This window comes from Electrona antarctica (genome assembly GCF_951216825.1).
Source record: "Electrona antarctica genome assembly, chromosome: 1".
Classification (NCBI taxonomy): Eukaryota; Metazoa; Chordata; class Actinopteri; order Myctophiformes; family Myctophidae; genus Electrona; species Electrona antarctica.
In genome coordinates this window covers 53,283,863-53,307,991 of record NC_136806.1, presented here as the reverse complement: position 1 = coordinate 53,307,991, position 24,129 = coordinate 53,283,863, and the positions used below count along the sequence as shown (strand labels likewise).

General features: G+C 44.2%; 1 protein-coding gene across 1 annotated transcript in view; it reads left to right on the top strand.

The window, feature by feature from the left end:
* Window positions 1–20,281, top strand: part of myot (myotilin) — a 70,148-nt gene extending 49,867 nt beyond the window's left edge. The window contains exons 13-23 of the mRNA XM_079497389.1: window positions 1,407–1,574; window positions 3,075–3,227; window positions 4,376–4,526; window positions 5,746–5,847; window positions 9,959–9,996; window positions 11,188–11,326; window positions 11,961–12,168; window positions 12,897–13,062; window positions 14,569–14,702; window positions 17,449–18,200; window positions 18,239–20,281. Coding sequence (XP_079353515.1) covers window positions 1,407–1,574; window positions 3,075–3,227; window positions 4,376–4,526; window positions 5,746–5,847; window positions 9,959–9,996; window positions 11,188–11,326; window positions 11,961–12,168; window positions 12,897–13,062; window positions 14,569–14,702; window positions 17,449–18,017 — 1,828 coding nt within the window. The 3' untranslated portion in view covers window positions 18,018–18,200; window positions 18,239–20,281. The remainder of the gene's footprint in view (window positions 1–1,406; window positions 1,575–3,074; window positions 3,228–4,375; window positions 4,527–5,745; window positions 5,848–9,958; window positions 9,997–11,187; window positions 11,327–11,960; window positions 12,169–12,896; window positions 13,063–14,568; window positions 14,703–17,448; window positions 18,201–18,238) is intronic.
* Window positions 20,282–24,129: the final 3,848 nt, after the last annotated feature.

The following is a 24,129-nucleotide window of genomic DNA, read 5'->3' as shown; positions in this document are numbered from 1 at the left end:
ATAGCACCATCACCCTCACCCCCTAGTTAGTATAGGACCAGCCAGTTGACATTTTTCATTATTTCATTTCATTTCATTTAATGTTTTGATTAGTTTTGATTAGCTTTTAAAGCGGGTTTGCTATTTTTGATTTTATTTCGTGAAAATGCTTTGTTTTAATTTCGTTTTCTTTTTTAAATACATTTTGGTGTTAGTTTTAGATGTTTTATTGTTATGGGGGGGGTTAGTCAGGAGCGAGAGAAAAATTGTGAAAATCTGCCGCAATGGCGATGCAACACGTTTTCTTAAATTGTTTTAAATGTTTAAAATTATAGGAAAAACATAGGATACTGACAAGACTTTCTTTTTCTATCATTTAACTTAGTTACTTTTGGAAACAACACAGTTTCGTGTTAGTTAACGTTTACGTTTTTTTTATTTATTTTTTGTAAGGCCTTTTTATTTCAGTTAACTAAAATATATTATTATTGTCTCCACCAGGCCGAAGGCATGGGGAGAGAGTATGTTTTGCACTCCGTCCGTGTGTGTGTGTCCGTCCGTCCGTGTGTCCGTCCTTCCTTCCGTCCGTCTGTGTACAGCTAATCTCCGGCACCGTTAACCCGGTCGATGCCAAACTTTGCACACACACTCCCTGGATGCCAACGATGAACCTCTGCCCCGCATTTTCCAGAACGGCCTGTTATAGCGCCACCATGAGGCAGCTTTTCACATTTTTTTTTACCTAAAACTGCACCGATCTGCGTGAAACGTTGCATGCACACTCCCTAGAGGCCAAGGACAAACCTTTGACCTGCATTTTCCCCATCTGCCTTTTATAGCGCCACCAGGAGGCCGACTTTTGTAAAACACATTTTTTGATATTACTCCTCAAATCGTTACACAGTATCTCTATGGTCATGTGCTCAAGTCGGATCTGTCCGATATTTCATATTCCATCCTAATTGGCTATAATTGGCTTTCACAGTTTGCAAGATTGCCCCGTTTTGAACAAAAGCCTCAAATCATGAACGCAGCATGCAATTTACGTGAAATCTTTCACACATTTTCTTACCAGGCTGAGGAATATGTCCCACCCTTTTCACATTGGCCTGTTATAGCGCCACCAACAGGTTGATTTTTGCAAAACACATTTTTGGAACAAAATGCCTCAAATCATCCAATTGCCATCAAAGGCAAACATGTTTATATTACTCCTAAACATGTTGCCAAACATCTCACACAGTCCTATCCTCCTGGTGGAGACCTGTGCCCAGAAGGGCACTTTTTCTAGTTAGATTTGTTTTCCAACCGACTATAATAAACGCTCCCTCCCCCTCTCCCCCTCTCCCTCTCCCCCTCTCTATCTCTCTCTCCCCCTCTCTCGCTCCCCCTTTCTCTCTCTCTCCTTTCTCTCTCCCTCCCCTCAGCATGCCGAGCGCCACTGGGCTGGGCAGTGCCACACTGCCCTCCAACCCCGCCATGGCCACGGACGCGCGCTGGTCGGCGCCCGCCGCCTACCTGTGCTCCGTCCTGCCCGGGGGCTCCACCCCTTCCTCCTCGCCGGCCTCCTCCCAGCTGTCCCCCTCCTCTCCCAGGTATAGGGCTGTCACCATGGACACACGCCACTCTGGATCCTCTTAACACTTTCGGGGCCTTAGATTAATCTATCCGTCCTATCTAGGCTGCCAGGATTGATCTATTACCTTTGGAGCATACGCCGAAGTATTTGCAGCTTTGATTCACGAAAATCCGGCGGAAAATAGTCCCATGGTTTGTTGTTGAAGAGAAAAACATGCCGCCATTACGATGTGAAACGAAAACAGCCAGCACAGCATGTTGTAGTCCAAACAAACCCCCCATTCACTTGCATTGAACTCATTTTCCCAGAAGCCCTAGCAGCCCAGAGCATGGCTTGATTTCCGGTTTCGTCATCATAACGCGACAGCCTCGTCACTAGGTCCGCGACAAATCCGCTCTCTTTTTAATTATTAAAAAACGGCGAATTAAACACATTAAACAAATAGCGGGTTTAGCGAATTACGCAGCACCGACACATGGAGTAGAACTGTTAACATCGTCTCATATAAGAATTGTGGTCCAAAAATTAAACAGGTCAGTCAATCATATTTGATACAGTCTGTTTCTAGCGAAAATGTAGCTAATTCGGCAGCAGTAACAATAGCGTTTTCTCTCAGTCAGTTGATTCTTCATATCGATATGAGTGAAACCGCCGAGATGATTTGTTTATTTTTCAAACTGTTCTTATAATAGGCGATCTAAGATCCCCCTATGCGGATTATAATACAAATAAAACACAGTTCTTATAATAGGCGATCTAAGATCCCCCTATGAGGATTCTAATACAAATTAAAAAAATACACTAACCAGTGGTATAGCACCCTCTAGCGATATTGACGTCATACTTTGGTGCTCTATTTGTAATGTTACAATTTGTATTTCTGGTAGTTTACGACTTGTTGTAAGCTTGTGGATCTGCTATTTATGAAAAATGTTTGTTTCTCAACATGGAAAGATTGACGATTATGTAAGGGATAATATCTATGGTCATTGTCGGGAGATAATTCACCGACAGGGAATTATATCCCGACAATGACCACCACCTAGCCAGATATTATCCCGCGTATTACATGGCTACCTAACATAAATTAATAAATCGATCCAAAACACAACAAAAAAAGTATTCCCGCTGGCTGCGTCTGCCCAGCTGCAGGGCTGGAGCACTCAGGAAAACAAGGAAGTGAGTTGATCAAATGGAATCCAATTCCGGGTACTGCTTCGTCTATTTCTAGCTCAAATGTTTTCAAAAACATTTTTGAGAGCAATGTTTAGCTGTAAATGACATTGTGTGTGTCTTTACATGGCTGTCATGTTGGAAACAGCAGTGAATCAAGCGGGGCGCAGCCACGCAGATTGTTCGATTGATTAGGCAGCGGTCTGTTATAGAGCGGAGCGGTCTGTTATCAAGAAATAACACACTGCTGAATTCAGCGATTGACCAATCAGAATCAAGCATTCAACCCAAGCCATGTAATAAGCAAAAGATAACTGTGATTATGTGAAATCATTCTGATTAGGCGATCAGGTAATAACTGTTCCAGGCCTGCTCCCAGGGCTCCGCCTCCTCCAGGCTCCTCCTCCTACCCCCAGCCCCTCCCCACCCACCAGCAGAACAGAGTGGCCCCAGCCGTGGTCTCCCTACCCTCCGCCTACAAAGCCACGCCCAACATGTGAGTCACACAGACCGCCGTGCACCTAGTGAAAGAAAGTATGATTGATTGATTGTCAATCAATTGATCGAGATGATTAATTGAAATTGTATTCACACTATGTAGAATGGGTACATTTATTGCCAGCCCTAATAGCAGCTTTTCTGTGCCTTCTGCCAACTCTAGACGACATGAACAAATATTGTACACACATTTCTTTGTGGCATTCAATGCCAAACGATTTATTTTATTTATTTATTTATTTATTTTTTGCATTACATCAATTACGTCAACGGTAGTGGGGGATTTTGCGATTAATTACGTCAATAACGTCAAGGGCAATAAGGGGGTTAAGTTAATTTCAACAAAAGTACAGGTCAATCTGAAAGAAACTGCTATGAGGTTATAACCAGGAAAATACTTGTTTACATCAGGGTCCTCCATTTTCAATTTATCAGAACATTTAAATACTTAATTTTTTTTTATATAGGCCTACAGTTAAAAAAAATGGGAAAAACGTGTACAGTATTATGGAATAAAGGGGCGGGGGAGATAGAGAGTAGCATGTGAGGGGTCAAACTATAGGGTGTTTCATGATTCTGAATCCATTTCAAGCATTTGTTTTGCACGAAACAAAAAAAACAGCCATATCCAACTTTTTGTATTTTTTAAAGTGGCTATATGGCATATAGTGCCATGGAAAAAGGTTGAGAACCACTGAACCTAACCCTAGCTGTGCAGTGTGCACCTCCTGAATGCTGACCCTCTTTTCAGTCGCACTTTACAGCGCGAAGCTGCTTTGTGAGAACGATGAACTGCGAGGAATTGCTATTAATTCAACATGAATTGTAACGTTTTGCATTCTTCTTATTTATTGGTCCCTCTCATATGACGTTTGTATATTTGTAACTTTTTTCTACTGTCTGAATATGTGATGTGAATATGTTGCCCATTCACACACACATTCATACACCGATGGCCGCGGAAACCATGCAAGGCACCAACCAGCACATCAGGAGCAATTAGGGGTTCAGTGTCTTGCTCAAGGACACTTCGACACTAACTCCGGGGGAGCCCGGGTTCGAACTGGCAACCTTGCGGGTTACCATCCAGCCACGCCACCGCCGCCGACATGGCAATAAAGTATTGAATCTTGAATCTCTCGCCAGCCCTCCCAAGCCCATCCTGAAGAAGGCCATGCAGGCCCCCCGGCCGTCGTCGGCCCGCTCGGACGACGACATCCAGGGCTCCAAGGACGCCCTGATCCAAGACCTGGAGAAGAGGCTGCGCTCCAAGGAGGCTCGGAGGAGGACCAGTCAGGTTCGACGTCCCCTCCCCTCCCCACCCCTCCACCCCCACCCACCCCTGTGTGTGTGTGTGTGTGTGTGTGTGTGTGTGTGTGTGTGTGTGTGTGTGTGTGTGTGTGTGTGTGTGTGTGTGTGTGTGTGTGTGTACACGTCCCTCTTTGTTTTGTTTTTGGTCGTCGTGCCAATACACTTTTGGTATTGGCACTACTAGTAGAGATCTCGTAGTTTAATTCACACCCGTGAGCTGCCAACTAGGAGATATCTAGTACTTAATCGCTTTAAATCGATATGAAATGGTCGCCCTAAAAATCTACTTTTAGCCCTGAGCCGGTTGCTAGGCAACGCCTTGCTCCACCCCTCCCGGCCTGTTTCGTGCACGCGCAGAATTTACTTCCATTTTAACAGCCGACTTTAAGCGCTATTTTCTCTGAAACTATAGTGCGCTGTCCGTGGCGATGATCAGATCTGCCAGGTTCAGGGCTCATTTCAGATTTTACGCTGCATCGCGATTACAATATTAACGTTTCTGGAGAAAGATGGCTATCATGAGCTAACGCTAGCGTTAGCAATAAAAAACTGAAAAAAAAGTGCTTCAGAGTAAAATCTCACTGAATTTGTCTGGCAGGTAAGCGATATCGCTGGTGGCCACACGGTGGAAACTAGAATAACACATTCCAGGTGACTAAAATGTGACTAAAACTAAATTAAGTTTCACTTCAAAGACAATGACTAAACTAAAATAGAAATTTGCTGCCAAAAACAACACTGCTATACTGACTCACATGTATCCGCTGTGACCCTTGACCTTTGACAAACTAACTGAGCCCAAGTGGACGTTTGTACCAAAATGTCACGACGTCATCATGAGAATATGTTGGAAACCTCTCGTATGGGGGTCCTTGTTGACACAAACTATTTTCAGATGGGGGTTCTGTGGACAAATGCATTATTAATTTGGGGCGGGTCCTTGACGTGACGATGTTTAAGAACGACCCATAGTTTAAACAACATTTAGACAACAAGCAACTACAGTTTAGAAACACGTGAGCCCCCCCCCCCCCCCCCCCCTCAAGTCGCTTAATAAATTAGTAAGCCAACATTGAGTCCAACGAGCAGCATAAGGCTGTGCGTGCGTGTGTGTGTGTGTGTGTGTGTGTGCGACTGCGTGCGTGCCGTGCACACTCTGCCTGTTTATTTAAAGTGCGTGCGTATGGCTCCCTCCCTTCCAACAGAAACTCTCCCATGAGGAGCGTATGGCCCGCAGGCTGCTGGGTCCGGACAATGCATCCTATATGTTCGACCAAGACAGCCTTTTAGACTCACAACTAGACCAGGTAAGACTGAAGGCTGGGCTTTCTCAGAGGGGCTGCCGTGGCGGCGTTTGCTACTGAATTCAAAAGAGGATAAGAGAAGAAAACTAGATAAAGTGCACCTCGGGGCACAGGTCTCACTCTCTACCAGGGCAGGTCAGGTTGTGGCCTCCTGGTGGCGCTATAGTAGGCCAATGTGAAAGGGCCATTGATGGCAATTGGATGATTTGAGGCATTTTGTTCCAAAAATGTGTTTTGCAAAAATCCACCTGTTGGTGGCGCTATAACAGGCCAATGTGAAAAGGGTGGGATATATTCCTCAGCCTAGGAAAGTCAGTGAAAGATTTCACCTAAATTGCACGCTGCGTTCATGATTTGATGCTTTTTGTTCAAAACGGGCCAATCCTGCAAACTTTGAAAGCAAATGTTAGCCAATTAGGATGGAATATGAAATATCGGACAGATCCGTCTTGAACACATGAATATAGAGTTAGTGTGTAAAGATTTGCAGGATTTTTGGACAGAATGTGGAGGAGTAATATAAAAAAAGTGATTTTCAAAAGTCGGCCTCCTGGTGGCGCTATAACAGGCCATTCTGGAAAATGTGGGGCAGAGTTTCATCGTTGGCATCCAGGGAGTGTGTGTGCAAAGTTTGGCATCGACCAGGTTAACAGTGCCGGAGATTAGCTGTATACACAGACGGACGCACACACACCACACACACGGACGGACGGAGTGCAAAACATAGGCTACTCTCAGTCCCCATGCATGCCTTCGGTCTGGTGGAGACTATTCAAAGTAAGAGAAATAATAATAATAATAATAATAATAATACAATGTGTTTAAAAAATCGTGAAAAATAGTATTATGATGCGAATCGTATTGTGAGTTGAGTGAGGTTTTTTTTCACAGTATATGATCCTACTGTAAGTACAGTCTATGATCCTACTGTAAGTACAGTCTATGATCCTAATGTAAGTACAGTCTATGATCCTACTGTAAGTACAGTCTATGATCCTACTGCAAGTACAGTATATGGATCCAGCTTTACACTGTTCTGTTATAGAACAGTCAAGCCTCCGTAATCTCTTGTTCTGTGTGTGTGTGTGTGTGTGTGTGTGTGTGTGTGTGTGTGTGTGAGTGTGTGTGAGTGTGTGTGCGTACGGTTGTTCTGTCCTACATGCTGAGTGTATGTGCAGAAAGCCTGCACATACTTTAGCTCCCAGTGTTTTGTGCCAAAATGTTCCCTTTCGCACGCCGCACGCCACACACACACACACACCCCCCCCTCTAGCAAGGATTTTCAGCTGCTATTTCGAACCTGGTTTCGGAGAATAAGCCCCCTCTTGTTGGTGACAACAGGGCTATTGTGTTTATGTACGCACACACACACACAATTTACACATGATTTAGTCGACTCACAACGCGTCTGCAACGAGCTGTGAGCTACTAGATCTATTTCCGTAGCATGACAGACTTATCTTCTCCACTAGTCCCTCCCTAACATTGTAGTCTAGTTTGTATTCATTGACAAAATTGTCAATATATTTAGTCACAGTTTGTCATCATAGCTTAGTTTTTATCAGTGAAAAGAGGTCGTTGACGAACATGGTTTTTGTTGACAAAATTAACACACACACACGTGCGTTTGTGTGTTCATTTCGTCAACTAAAACCATGTTCCACAAGCACACACACACAAAATTCATGTCAGAATGATCCTGTGTTTACAATCAAAATGTGTCAATAGTAGAACAGGGAGACACCGTATGCACACTGCAGCCATCTTGCCATTACGTTAATGGCAGGGTGGTAACTATAGCTGCAATTTCCCATTGACAGACAGAAAAGTCTGATTGTATTAAAACAACATCAAACTCACCAACATTGCAGCTGTATGAAAAGCTTGAATTATCCTCTTCATTATCTGTGTTTGTTTCATAAACATCCACTGTCCACACTGCAAAAATTAATGAACTTAGCAAGACTTGCCAACTTATAACTAGCAGTGTTGATTTTGTCGACTAAAACTATGAGAAAAAAATGTTCGTCGACTATCTTTTTTCACTGACGAAAACTAAATGGAAACTAAATAAAAACTAAGCTACTGTATGATGACTAAAACTAAGACTAAATATACTGACAATTTCGTCGAGATCCAGTATGTCATTTCACACTTGGTTGCATGCTGAAAATAGCAGATCAGCAAGTGTAAAATCAATTTACAATTTACAATTTAGGCATTTAGCAGACGCTCTTAATCCAGAGCGACTTACATTAGGCAAGAACAAAAGTATGGGAATACATCACATATATAAAATGCATTTATCAAGAAACATGCGTAAGCTAAGAACGTAACTAGAACATATCTATATAATGACACTATACATATTAAATATACATATATACTATACTATGCTATACATATGTACTATGATGTGCTATGACTACATACAATGCAATTATTGTGCTGTCTACATGACATGCTATAAGTCTGTTTCAAATGCTATCTAAGTCTAAAAAGTGCTATCTAAGGGGGTAGGATAAGTGCTATGGGCCATGATGGAGTCTGAAAAGGTGGGTCTTCAGACTACGGCGGAAGATTGGGAGTGATGCTGCAGTTCTGATTGCAACGGGGAGTGCATTCCACAGTTTTGGGGCCAGAAGGGAGAAGAGTTTGGGACGTGTGGAGCGTTGTCCCGGCGTTTTTAGTGAGGGTACTTCCAGCTTTCCTGCGTTGGCTGATCTGAGTGCGCGGGAGGGTTTGTAGGGTTCAATCATGCTTGCAAGATATGGGGGAGCCATACCTTTGGTTGCTTTGAATGCCAGCATCAGAGTTTTGTATTCTGTGCGGGCAGCGACTGGGAGCCAGTGCAGGGAGCGGAGCAGGGGGGAGACATGTGAGAATTTTGGCTGGTTGAAGACCAGACGAGCTGCGGCGTTTTGGATCAGTTGGAGAGGCTTAAGTGCACATGCCGGTAGGCCAGTAAGGAGCGAATTACAATAGTCAAGTTTTGACAAGACTGTTGTCTGGATTAGGAGCTGGGCTGATTCCTGGGTGAGGAACGGTCTAATTCGTCGTATGTTATAGAGTGTGAACCTACAGGATCGAGTGACAGCTGTGATGTGAGTTTTAAACGAGAGCTGACTGTCCAGGACAACACCAAGGTTCCTGGCTGTTGGGACAGACGTTACCAGGGCGTTGTCTACGGAAATAGTTAGCTCCCGCATAGGGCAGGATTTAGCTGGGAAGAAGAGAAGCTCAGTCTTGTCTGGGTTCAGCTTGAGGTGGTTGGAGGACATCCACTGTGAGATGTCAGCCAGGCATGCAGTGATGCGCTCTTCCACCTGAGTGGCAGAGGGGGGGAAGGATAAAATCAGTCATTACGACGGCATCAAGGCCCGCCAAAATACATTTTAGTCGACTAAATCACCTGTAGTCGACTAAAGTCTTATATTTAGTCGACTAAAACTAGACTAACACTAAAACATTCCAGGTGACTAAAATGTGACTGAAACTAAATGAAAACTATTGAAGAGACTATGGGCTCCATTTTCGTCACCGCTAAAGCCCTGATCCCTAAACTTCTTTGCCTTGTTTTACTATTTTGCAACATTTTTTGAATAGTTAAAATGGCCAGTTACAAGCTCACAACGTGTCAATGTAGATTGGCTAGTTGAACTATTCAAAAATGTTTTTCAAAATAGTTTAAAAAAAAAAGGCAAAGAAGTTTAGGGATAAGGGGTTTAGCGGTGACGAAAATTGAGCCCTATGACTAAAACTTAAATCAAAATTTGCTGGCAAAAATCTTATGAGCTATACTTTCTGTCCTTGCAGGTGATTATTTGTGTCTGTGTGGAGTTGGAGTTTGGAAGTGCTCGTTGGATATCACTCAACCCTCCTGCGTAACCACCTGTTTGCATATTTTTGCAATTTGCACATAACGCAGGAGGCAGCAGGACGTTGCTTAGCTGAAAGCGAGCGTTTCCAAACTCTGGCGGCAAGATGGCCGCGGTCTACGAAAGGTCAATGGGCAGAATCGTTCCGTCCACGGCCCAACACATGGCATGCAGAGGTTTGAGAAGCCAATGCTAGGCTAATTCATAATTTGCTGTTTGTTTTGTCTGTGTTACAGCCAGAGGCACCGGAGGGACGGCACACAGGAGGTCTATGGTAAATATACTGGACACATCGTTGTCGGGCAGAAATCATGTTTTTTTTTTAAATCTATAAATCCCACTGCCCGCCAGGATTAATTAATGTATTTATCACGCATTGCCAAGGTTTTTCCGCTTTCAACCCTTGTTTTGAAGAGCCAAATATCCGTGACCGGATGTTACGATGACGTAATGCTGTGTGTGGTGTCTTGACCGGTTGTTGTTCTCTCGCTCGGTGCAAAAAAAACCCCGACCGTGAGTATCACAGCGCCTGCTGACGGCTGTTGAAAAACCTTGTTTTCACCAGAAAAGACATCCATTGGATTAAAAGAATATAAAGCCTAGAAAACGTAGGCTACACTGTTGGCGGGCTGCCAGACTAAAGTTAATCTACACTTTCTACGCTTCTGGCGGGCTCCGTGTTTAATGACCTACAGTATAATCACACTACAGCGTACTGTACTGTACTGTACTGTACTGTACAAGCCCTCCTCCCGGGCCTGTGTGTGTCTGTGTGTGTGTTAGGTTGTGCAATGACACTTGGTGGTGAACAAACGCTATAACGCTATTTTCGTGCTCGGACACAGCCAGAGACAGAGGGACAGACCCAGGGACACAGCCAGGGACACAGTGACAGACCCAGGGACACAGCCATGGACACAGCCACACACATAGCTGTCTATAGGAGTGGTTACACCACTCAAAAATATATAAAAAAAATCACACCCGTGTGAACCGAGTGGTGCAATTCTCTACATACAGTTGTGTGCAGGCCTGTATATATCGTCTATCTCTCTGTCTCTGTTTCTGGCACAACAGCGCCACTTTTGGTACTCATTGGTACTGGTCACATAGTCACACACAAACTTGAACACGGACATTGCTGTTCCTTGGAGTGGTTGCGCCACTCAAAAACAAGTGTGAAGTGTGAACATCAGGTATGACATTTTCTTATCGCACAGCCCCAGAAAGTAAACCTATATACCTATATTTTATAATAGACAATCAATTTACTTTCCGGGCAAGTACAGTAGAACATGACCTGTACTTGCCCGACAAGTACAGAGACCTTAGTGTAAAACCCTGGACACACGCATGCACGCACACGCACACATAGTCTGTCTGCCTGCCTATAACTGTCTCTCTCTGTCTGCCTGTCTCTCTCTGTCTGCCTGTCTGTCTGTCTGTCTGTCTGTCTGTCTGTCAGGGGGAAGCATCACTCGGGGTCAGACGACCGGGGCAATGAGGGCCCGGCTATCCAGGAGAAATGCTACGCCCCTCGCTTCATGCAGATCCCCCCCGACCTCACCGTGGAGGAGGGGCGCTTCTGCAGGATCGACTTCAAGGTCAGCGCGCACGCACGCACGCACGCACGCACGCACGCACCCCTCTGTCTGCTTGCTCTGGGGTACAAATTTAATCTTGACCTTTCAGGTCAAAATTCATGTCAGAATGATCCTGTGTTTAGATCTAAATGTCTCAATAGAAGAACAGGGAGACAAAAGACAACCACCGGCAGTTGTACAAGTTATATTGTATTATCGTAAAAAATATATTTAAAAAAAAGGAGAAAATGGGGCTCAAGAGAAGCATTACGACACACTTTAGCTGTTGAAAAATAACAGGCCTACCAGCTCGGAGCGCGGCACCGAATGCCGCGCTCCGAGCTTGTAGGTCTGCTATTCTTTTTTAATCGCGAAAACGTGGTGCAAATCTTTGAATGTATATTCTTTCAGAGCAAACGTTTTTAACTCAAATCTTTGCTTCTGGGGGGATCCCTGGAACAACATATTTTGAGATGGGGGTCAGCGGCCAATTACATATAATTTCGGGGTTTCCTTGACATGAAAATGTATGAGAACGACTGACATAGAAAACATGGATTTTTTTCAGAAAACTGTCAGGATTTAGAAGACATTTGTAGAATCGAGCTCAGGAGCACATTTGAGTCCATTTTTTCCCTCCCCCGCATGCATGCAGGTGGGAGGCCTGCCCGCCCCGGACGTGTGCTGGTACCTGGACGGCAAGGCCATCCGCCCCGACGACTACCACAAGATGCTGGTGTGCGAGAAGGGCATGCTGTCCTTCATCATCGAGATCGTCACGGTGCACCACGCCGGCGTCTACGAGTGTGTGGCGCGCAACCGCGCCGGAGAGAGCCGCTTCACCATGAGGCTGGACGTGTTGGGTGAGACTTATAGATATAGAGGGGTCCTTGAGGGAGTTCCAGGGGGTCCCCGGGTGCAGTACATAGTTTAGACAGTTTTTGGTTTAGACTAGTCATTGGTTAGACCAGTCATTAGTCCTACAACTACAACCTATCTCAAAAATAAGATTGAGAAACTTTTAGTACTTCTAGTAAGACTAAAACTTAATTGCCCAGACTCTTCTTCAACAAAGATGGCGAAAGCAAACATTCTTTGTTCGGTACTGAAGTCCTTAAACCAGAAACCTAAACCTAACCTCCCACGGGGCAGCACACCTAAACCTAACCTTAACCCATGTCTAACCAATGACTAGTCTAAACTAAGTATACACCCCGGGTCCCCAGCTAAATGATAGTTTGGAACCAAATGGACCCTTATGGGTCCGTAACTCTGAGAGTGTACAAATGGAACCAAATGGACCATTATGGGTCTGTAACTCTGAGAGTGTACAAATGGTTCAATTTGTAAAATCCTCTCTTATGGGGGGTCCCTGGTATAATTATGTTTTCTAATGGGGGTCCTCAGGCTAATTAGTGTCAATCTGGGGCTCCTTGACATGAAAAAGTTCGCCAAATGGCCAAATAAATGTAAATTTGTTTAATGTAGGGGTCAGTTTGAGAACCACTGCTTTACAAAATAAACCTGCCTCCTTGTCTGTCTGCCTGTCGGCCTGTCTGTCTGCCTGCCTGTCTGTCTGTCCGTGCTGTAGCCCAGGAGGTCCTCCGCCCGCCCACCTTTACGCAGAAGATGCTGAACTCCCGCGCTCTAGAGGGCGACATGGTCAGGCTAGAGTGTAAAGTGGACGCCTCACCCCCCCCTCAGCTCTTCTGGAAGAAGGACAAGGACATGTTGCGCATCGACCCCAAAAGAATGAGGTGGGTGGGCCGACCGGAGACCATCATGGCTACCGTTCTGGTACTGAGCATTTAGGGCTCCATTTTCTTCACCGCTAAACCCCTTATCCCTAAACTTCTTTGCCTTTTTTTTACTTTGCAAAACATTTTTGAATAGTTAAAATGGCCAGTCTACAAGCTCACAACGTGTCAATGTAGATTGGCTAGTTGAACTATTCAAAAATGTTTTTCAAAATAGTAAATAAACTAAAGGCAAAGAAGTTTAGGGATAAGGGGTTTAGCGGTGACGAAAATGGAGCCCTTAGTCACTTCCGACTTCCTTCACAGGTGTTACCGATGATACTAATGAAGGCTCTGTTCCATTCTGGTCAAACAGAGTCAGGGTGCTGCTATTGTGCGTGTTGGCTCACTGGAAACACTCTGCTACACACCAGTGACACCAGTGGGTCTCAAAGTGTCCTTGAGTGGGTTCCAAGTGGCCCTGTATGGGTGTGTAACGCAGAGTGTACAAATGGAACCAAATGGACCCTTGCAGGGTTCATTTGGTTCCATTTGTACACTCTCCGAGTTATGGGGGTCCTTGAAATTAAAAAACTTTGAGAACCACGTACTGTACACTAGTCTAAATGGAACAGAGCCTTTTCATCAGTAACACCTGTGTAGGAAGTTGGAAGAGGCCCGGAAGTACGACGTTATTTCCAACATGGCGTGTGTATGATGTGCACTGTGCATAGAGCCTATTACTGTAGATGAAAATTTACTTTTTTGGCAAAAAAGGGGGGGGGGGGGGGGGATAAAGTTTACATAATAGCCAAAGCAAGTGTTGTGAAAACAATCAAAAACCCAGAAATGTATAGCCTACAATTAAGGGGAATTCATTATAAACACAGCAATCTCGGTCACATTGCAACTTGGACAATCTAGAGATTGTACAAAACCCCCACAGTGTTATTAATACCTTAAACCTTAAACATTTTTTTGAAACAAAAAGGCTTTTTTTTCCTCCTCCAGCATGTTGCACAACCTTATTGGGGACAAACCTTTCCAAAGTCTGTATCTGTTTATCTCTCTGCTCTCTGCTCTCTTCCGCACAAAAAAGGGACTAAATTAATTGCGCTCCTATGCCACGAAAATGTGGAACGCAATAGCAACTGTCATTAAAACATGTGAATCCCTTGACTTCTTCAAAACTGCTCTCAAAGGGCACCTACGGACGGCTGCAATTCGAAACTGGCCCCGTAAAATCTGAATCCCCCACCCACCCTGTATGTTTTCTTTTCCCTTTTTACCTGCTTTATGAGGATTTCCTGTTCTTTAGAAGTGTATATTTGTACGCCTCTAAATGTTATGATGAATTGAAAACGGTGGACCCTCTTGTAAACAAGTGTAAAGCTTTATGGTGTCGTCCACTCACAGTTAAATGTTTTTGTATTGAGTAAGAGTTGTGCTTGAAATGTACTGTAATTCTGCAAACTGTTAATAAATACTTAAATCAATGTCTGTCTGTCTGTCTGTCTGTCTGTCTAGTCTGTATCAGGACGGCTCAGGCAGACAGTGTTTGCTGATAGAGAGGGTGACGAAGGCAGACGCCGGTTGGTACACCCTGTCTGCCATCAACGAAGCAGGCATGTCCACGTGCAACGCCAGACTGGACGTAGGAAGTAAGTATTGTATTACTATTCTATGTCCTTATGAGGCCCAAACATCCCCACAATTCCCCAGTGGTGTGACAGTAGAAGTAGAAGAGGAATAGACATTGTTTAATGTGAAGAGCATTATATCCTGGACCTCACAAGATAAATTGTTGCTTTTGTGGTTAAAAAATATTTGGGGAGTTAGGCTTGCAATAGGCTCTACATGCACAGCAACCCACCAATTAGGTCTCTTCCTTACTTCGTTCACAGGTGTTACCAATCATACTAAGGTTCCATTCTGGTCAAACAGGGTCAGGGTATATTGGATATTTTTGGGGCAATTGTTTGGCTATACTGTATTTACATCCATGCCGCCCTTAAATGTTGATGTCCTCAGCCCCCTGGTAATCCAAACATGTTTGCGTGCGTGTGCGTGTGTGTGCGGTTTGTGCGTGCATAGGAGCCTGCTAGCACGGTAGTTGCCATAGCAGTCCAAAGTCAAACAACAGATGGGGAGCACCCCTGCTATGTGAGCCCTTAGCCGTATAGCCGAGTTTGCCTCATCAAACAAATGAAGAAACCCAATAGACTCTGAAGCTATGGCTTCCATTACACCCGACTACATTTCTAGGAAGGGACTCTTGGGACTCCAACTTACACAAATATATTATGAATTAAGCACTTATTCAACTTATTTCATTTTTTTTTTTCAAATTTAAGTTAAAATTGTCGATCTGCATGCGTTACTTGTGAGCATGCATGCAGATCTGCTATTTTCACTGTGTCCCTTGAATAAACAAAGGAGCCTGGCAATTTTAAAATGTACCAAAAAAGATTATGAATATATCCAAAGAGTAAGAACATAAATCAATTTACTCCAAACACAGACGTTATCAAATGTAACTCAATATCATACACGACACAGAGTCAAATACTGACAGAACTTTGGAACACAGTTCTTGTACGATATTGATATGCCAATATTGGATGACCCAATGTATTTCCAATAGAATAAAGATGTCAGGACGTCGATACTCTATAGTATAGTCTAGTGATGGGAGATTAATCGGCAAACACTTTTTCTTGTGTCACGGTGCTTGTGTCACGTTGAGAAACCCTGCTATGCTAAAGTAGGGGGCTGCAGACACCGCCGACAGCATGGCTATTATGGGCTGGCTATTAGGTTTCTCTACTTTCGTTCGCACAGCTTGCCATCTGCTGCGTATAGCTGCAATACATAATACTGCAATAGGCCTATACTCATTGTCATATCTCTGATTGTCTGCTGCTAAAAGAGATATATTAAAAATAACTCTCCAGCTAGCACAAAATAGAGCTGCAAGATTAGTGCTGAACTGCTCTTTTAACCCATTTACACCCGAGGGCGATTCTACAAATTGCCTTCTAAATTCTGACAGTTTTCTGAACAACCCATGTTTCTACGTCAGTCGTTCTCAAACATTTTCATGTCAAGGAAGGAACCCCCAAAAAATATGCAATTGACCAGCGACCCCCATGTGAAAATATGTTGTTCCAGGGACGCCCCAGAAGCAAAGATTTGAGTTAAAAACGTTCGCTGTGAAAGAATATATATTCAAAGATTTGCGCCACATAGCAGGTAGATCTGCTATTTTTAAAGTATAACGCAATGCTTATAAAATGTTGCTAGGATGCACCACAGTTTAGTATGCCTAACTGTAGAGGCTATACATTTACTTCTAGTCTTGTTAAATGTTCCAGAAATGCACTCATTGGGGGAAAATTCAGATTTCTACAGAGATCAATTATTTAGTTCAGGTCTAAAACATAGATATCAAACTATAGACAGGTACAGTAAGCTCAGGGTATATTTGGAACTTCCAAAACCAAATACAGAAACACATACAAAACATACAAAAAGTCTCTCCTGGGCAAAAGGGGTTCAGAGTCTTGCTCAAGGACACCCCGACACTAACACTGGATGAGCCCCGGGTCGAACCGGGAACCTCACGGTTCCCATCCGGCTGCTGTACCGGCCACTCTACCCCTAGACTGGAACTCACCTATGCTTTCTATGGCATAGGAAACTCACGGCAGGACCCGCCGGGAGAAACTAGGACATGAGACGAATTAATTAGAGTGTGTGTACGCGTGTGTGCAGCGTCAATTTAACAAAGGTGCAGACGATCAGAAATCAGCAGAGAGTGAGCGACGTTTGCAATACTGTATGCCGAATTCACCTTTAGCTAAGCCCTGCCCTCTCCCACTTAGACACTCCCACTTGGACACTTTCCAGCCGGGCTCATTCATTCCAATGTTAATATCATGGATTTTACACATTAAATACTGGTTCATTTTTGGAAACGGACCTTCAAAATCTCTTCCAAATCCGTATATGCACTGGAAAAATATGTGTGTGAGATCTTTTTTAAAACATTATAGGAAAACTATTGGTGGAGAGGTTTGTCTACTCTAACCCATGTTATGCTTAGCTGTGATTGGACCATAGCAGTTTGGGGAGGGGATTAGCTATAGGTCAATTGAAGTGGACTCGGCCGCAGACTTTCTTTTCCTCCCTGGAAATAAAAACGTCTGGGTTTCCGAGGCTACTCTACCCCTGAGCCACATGCCGCCCCGTAATTAATGTCTTCTTATGGACCACGATGGAAACAGGCTTTCTCGAGGCACGTTTTTTTAAAGGAAATGCTTTTGAATGTTTGTCAGTAAGTAACACAGTATTCCTATTCCATTCTATTCTCTCCTCATTCTGGGTGTGTGTTCGTCGTCGCTGCAGCCCGTAGCACGGCTCCCATGAAGACGGCGCCCCCTGCCTCCAAGACGTTGAAACTGCTGTCTCTGAGCCACCTGCCGACGCTGACTGTGGAGAGCCCCGCCCCCCAGCGCATTGCCGCCGCCCCTCTGTACCAGAGCCCCGCCCTCCAGCGCACGGCCGCCCCCCCGCTGTACGAGAGCCCCGCCCCCCAGCGCACCGCCGCAGCCCCGCTGTACGAGAGCCCCACCCCCCATCGCACGGCCGCCGCCCCACCGTACGAGAGCCCCGCCCCCCACCAGAACACCACCGACCCCCTGTACGAGAGCCCCACCCCCGAGCAGGACACCACCGACCCCCTGTACGAGAGCCCCGCCCACCAGGAGCACGCCAACACGCCCCTGTACGAGAGCCCCGCCCCCCAGGAGCACGCCAACGCACCCCTGTACGAGAGCCCCACCCCCGAGCAGGACACCACCGACCCCCTGTACGAGAGCCCCGCCCCCCAAGAGCACACCACCACGCCTTTGTACGAGAGCCCCGCCCCCCAGGAGCACGCCACCGCGCCTTTGTACGAGAGCGAGGAACTCTAGAGAGAAAATCACTGCTTCTCAACCCGTGGGCCCGGGGCCCTTTGCCCCCCCCCCCCCCCCCCCGAATAATTGGCAAAACGTTGAGATTTTTATTGTTAATACATCTCGTTAAGAAACATTTGTTTTCCTTAAAACCATGAAAAGTGATTTTTCACTGGGAAAAATCATTTAAACGTATACCAAGTTAGTTCCGTTGATCCGAGACTCATCACAATCGATAGATTGATCTTTAAAAGTTTGATGTGCATCACCCCAGGGGTCTGGTGGTCCCTGTACCCAACCTTGAGAACCAGTGCACCTCCTCTTGCACACGCACACACAATCTCACACACACACACACACACACACACACAACAACACACAACACACACACACACACACAGAACCTAGCCTGCGTTACCACTTAAGTTGCCAGTATCCCGCAGCCACAGGGCTCCATACACCAAAGTGTATAGAATTGAAACAAGACAAAAATATCCACTTTTTAGCATGGTTAATCCAGAGCGATTTACAGTAACAACCAATCATTTAAATCAAGCATTGCCTGCCGACGTTGTTTAATAACTACGATGCCTGCCTCTCTCTCTCTCTCTCTCTCTCGTTTATAACCTCCCTCTGCCTTTTCAGATGAATGTTGCATCATGTGGTCTCGTGGCGGATGAATGGATAAACTACACTACCCACAATCCACCTGGGCCACGGGCCCTCATCCTTCTAACACACATCTAAACTAACACACTCCCTGCACTTTAGTCCTAACAATCAATCAATCTCTCTCTCCCTCTGCCTCTCTCTCTCTCCCTCTCTCTCTCTCTCTCCTCCAGCGCCATCTCAAACTAGTTTGTATCCATATTTAAATCATCAAGTGTTATTATTATTTTTTCACTTCCGTTGCTGCTTCAAACGGGTGCGTTCCCACCAAAAGATTAAATAATTGTTCGGCATACAGTACAACGTCAAACAAGTCGACACAAGGACACTAGTTGGCGTGACATTTGCATCGAGCGAGCAGTGCGAACGAAGCCTATTCGTCGCTTCAGTATCTCCGCTACAAAATCCTAACTGAGACAAGACGTTGACATTTACAACTGCTAGATTAAAACTATTTCAAATTTTAAGGCGCTTAGTGTTACCATAATATGTGTACAGTGATTTAGAGGCGATTAGTTGAACACTTTTGTCCCATCGCAACGCCCAGCGACCAAAAAGTATGAGATTCAAGCGACTAGACATATAGATATTTTGTCTTTCGGCGGGAATGCTCCCTTAAGAAATGTGTGTTTGTGAGGTTGCCTTTACACAGGGGGAAAAACTAAACAGACTTAAAATGATGTCACCTAAAATAGTTTATTTCTTTCTTTCTTTAAGGCCTCACTGAAGTGGTCAGGTCTGTCTGGGTCATATGGTTCACGCTGTCTATTCCTATGTAAATCCACAACAATAGTATTTCTGTTATATACAATGTATGATGTGAACTAAGCTATTTATTTTAAACTATTAGTTAGCACTGAGAGAACATAATCATCGTTATGCGGGCAAGACGCCTTCCATCTTCGTAGATGGAAGTCGTATCTTTTGAGGTTTTTTTTTTCTTTTTCGTAAATTAATGCTCCATTTTATTCATGGGCGCGTATGTATGTATGACAGTGGTGCGCGAAAGTGGCGAAAATAGCCGATCTACAAGCTCAGCTCAACGTAATGTTTTGCAGTTTTCTAAAGTTTCTGAAAATGTGTTTAACATGCCAGGTTGAAAGTGTTTAAGTGTGTCTGTGGTGTTCTTTATACTAAATATTGAACCAAGTAAAAGTATTAATAACAAGAGCTTGTGTAGCTTGTCCAGTAGGGCTCCAGTAGCCTAATGTAAGCCCGCCGATGTTGTGAGCTCGCAGATTGCTTATTTTCGGCGCGCGACACCACCGCGCGGGCAAAGCATAACTGCACAGAGTTGACATGTTACGATACAGTAGCTCTCCGTCTGTCCAAGAATCCGGTTGGATTGTGACATTATTTAACAAAAAACAAATATGCGATTTTTATGAGTGCGTCCTGTGCATGAAAACATTATTTTATAGCTCCTTATTAATAATCACCACCAGTTCTACCCTCTATTCTATGGGGAAAATGAATCGAATAAATAGACGATCTGCAAGCTCACAACGCCTGCAGATCTGTTGTATTTTGGCGAAGAGATTCGGTGTCGAAGGGAAAAGACTAGGGGCTCCATTTTCGTCACCGCTAAACCCCTTATCCCTAAACTTCTTTGCCCTTTTTTACTATTTTGCAAAACATTTTTGAATAGTTAAAATGGCCAGTCTACAAGCTCACAATGTGTCAATGTAGATTGGCTAGTTCAACTATTCAAAAATGTTTTTCAAAATAGTAAAAAAAAAGGCAACGAAGTTTAGGGATTAACGGTGACGAAAATGGAGCCCTAGATGTTTTACCTGCTTGTATACAGGGTTCGCATCAGGTTGTCCGCCTGCAGCCCCCGCCTCTCCGATTTTGCCAACCTCTCGAGATGATTTTCTATGTGTGTGTTGCTCATTCAAACATCTTTTGGGGTGAATCAGGCCCTCCCTGCTTCTGAGCGGCACGTAGTAAACATGTGTGTGTTGTTCTCCTTTTAAACATGTTTGTTGTGTAAAGATGTCATATCACTGGATGAATGTAGAATAAAGACTCCTCTGGTGAGCTCATAGTGCCCGTCTCTCTGCTCGCCTGTCTCTCTGCTCGCCTGTCTCTCTGCTTGCCTGTCTATGTGCTCGTCTGTCTCTCAAGACCCCTTAGACCAGGGGTTTTCAACCCTTTTCATTTCAAGATCCATTATTTATTCGCCATTTGAGCCACGGAACCACCATTTGATGACATTTAGCCTCTCAGACTCATGTGAGCCACGGACCACCATTTGATGACATTTAGCCTCTCAGACCCATTTGAGCCACGGACCACCATTTGATGACATTTAGCCTCTCAGACCCATCTGAGCCACGGACCAACATTTGATGACATTTAGCCTCTCAGACCCATTTGAGCCACGGACCACCATTTGATGACATTTAGCATCTCAGACCCATCTGAGCCACGGACCACCATTTGATGACATTTAGCATCTCAGACCCATCTGAGCCACGGACCACCATTTGATGACATTTAGCATCTCAGACTCATTTGAGCCACGGACCACCATTTGATGACATTTAGCCTCTCAGACCCATTTGAGCCACGGACCACCATTTGATGACATTTAGACTCTCAGACCCATTTGAGCCACGGACCACCATTTGATGACATTTAGCCTCTCAGACCCATTTGAGCCACGGACCACCATTTGATGACATTTAGCCTCTCAGACCCATCTGAGTCACGGACCACCATTTGATGACATTTAGCCTCTCAGACCCATCTGAGCCACGGACCACCATTTGATGACATTTAGCTTCTCAGACCCATTTGAGCCACGGACCACCATTTGATGACATTTAGCCTCTCAGACCCATTTGAGCCACGGACCACCATTTGATGACATTTAGCCTCTCAAACCCATCTCAGCCACAGACCACCATTTGATGACATTTAGCATCTCATACCCATCTGAGCCACGGACCACCATTTGATGACATTTAGCCTCTCAGACCCATTTGAGCCACGGACCACCATTTGATGACATTTAGCCTCTCAGACCCATTTGAGCCACGGACCGCCATTTGATGACATTTAGCCTCTCAGACCCATTTGAGCCACGGACCACCATTTGATGACATTTAGCCTCTCAGACCCATTTGAGCCACGGACCACCATTTGATGACATTTAGACTCTCAGACCCATTTGAGCCACGGACCACCATTTGATGACATTTAGACTCTCAGACCCATTTGAGCCACGGACCACCATTTGATGACATTTAGCCTCTCAGGCCCAAAACTAAAGTTTTAATGTTAATGTTGTTGTCGTTGGATAACTCCATATACTGTTGGAAAATGTTGATAGAAGAAGCACAATTCTTCTACATTCTCTAATTGTGTACACTTCTTGTAAATTAAATAGGCCTAAGTTTAACAATAGGCTAATGTAACTCTTGAGAGCGTAAAATGAAACCAAATGAACGCATACGGGTCCATTTGGTTTCATTTTACGCCCTCAAGAGTTAATGATCCTTGTAGATCTTCCATTTGGTTTAACAACTCATCATTTATTTAGCTGGGGACCACCTGTAACCCCCTCAAGGACCCCTGGGGGTCCCCAGACCCCACTTTGGGAACCCATGCCTTAGACCATGCAGTGTGGAAAAAGTACTCAATTGTTTTACTTAGAAATATATATATATATAGAAATACTCTGTTACAAGTAAAAGTACATAAATAAAAATGTACTTGAGTAAAAGTACAAAAGTTATCGGTATCTAAATGTACTTAAAGTAGCAAAAGTATAAAATTACTCATTATGCAGAAAGTCTCATTTCAAGTTTTCAAATGTACACAAACATCTTTTGAAAGTATCAGATGTACTACAAAGCTAGGGTAATGTGAGCCTTCTCCCCAGATGACAATTTAAGGTATTTTAAGACCTTAAAATACCTAATAATAATAATAATAAAACTATTATACAGCATCAAAATGAATCAACAAAATATACTGTAAAACTGGTCAAACATTGGCCAAATTGTCAAATAATATTTATATTTCTGAAAATAGCCGATGAGCCGATATCAATCGTCTATTTTCTAAATATGTATCTGTGGAACTGAGTCAAACTAAATATAATACCTTCCTACAGTCCAATTCCAAGTGCATGTCAGGGTGGGGGGGTGCATGTCAGGGTGGGGGGGTCCCCATTTCAAATAGGATTATTTTGGGGGGTTTAGCTGCATGGGCACACATCACATGTAACACAATCTGGGTAACATTGAACCCATTTGCAACACAAAGGGAAAACAGCGCCCTCTTTTGACGTGAGTCAGTTACAACAGCCATGCCCATAACTTTCTTTATCTACAACTCCTACAACTACAACTCCTGATTAAGCCTCAATGTCGACTGGTGGACAAAGGACCTCTTTAGTCTGACCTTATTGTAGGCTGGTGGTACACCATATCTTCTTCCTGAAGGTATAGCAACCTATATTCTCCATACAACACATGCTTGCTTAGTATTAGAGATATTCCTTGCTAACCTTAGGATGCTGTTATCATACGTGGATGTATAAAGTTTCTGCTAACCTTAGGATGCTGTTATCATACGTGGATGTATAAGTTTCTGAAGTTGTTGTCCAACAATCTTTGAACAAATGTTCAGTTGTTGCAGCAGTTGTGACTTTAGGGCTGCAGACAAACATCCATACCAGGTGGTACTACAGTACTGAAGAACACTCATAATAACAGAAGTGAAAAACAAAAGAAGAATCCGTCTACTAGCACCGAAGGATCTTAGACGGCAAAGGAAGTAGATTCTTTGCTTTGTTTTCTTTTCTTACACACTGAATCAATCGGATCGTTCCATGACAATATACGGTCTATTACTACTCCTATGTATTTGTACGAACATACCTGGTTGATCGGTTCACCATGAATAGTAATGGGGGATCTGTGTATCTCTGGTGGTGTACCAAAAACAATCTCTTCTGTCTTTTTTGTGTTAATGATGAGAGCGTTGTTATCACTCCATTCAACCACCTTATTTACTCTGTGTTGGTGCAGTCCAGGATCACTGGAACTATCTAGGAGAGAAATCAAAACTGTATCATCCGAGTATTTTAGAATGTATTGGTCTGGTGTGTCAGTGCGACATTCAGACAGGCATTCCTCAATACGACAGCTGTCATAAAGGGTGAAAAGTACAGCTGAGATCACACACCCCTGGGGAGCACCAACATTGGTAGTTAATGCTGATGAGAGGGTTGTGTTCACTTTCACCCTCTGTACTATTTTTTGTGGCATAGGAGCGAAATGAATTTAGGACGCAGCAGTTTACCACTGTCTGTTCACGGAGACCTGTGTGGTCGCTTGAGTGTTGATGAGATGTTTCAAAGATGCATAAAGTTGCAGTAGGAGACCGCGGAAACGTGTGCGAAGCGGCGTTAAGAGACTAAAGATATTGAGTTGGAATCATCTTCAAA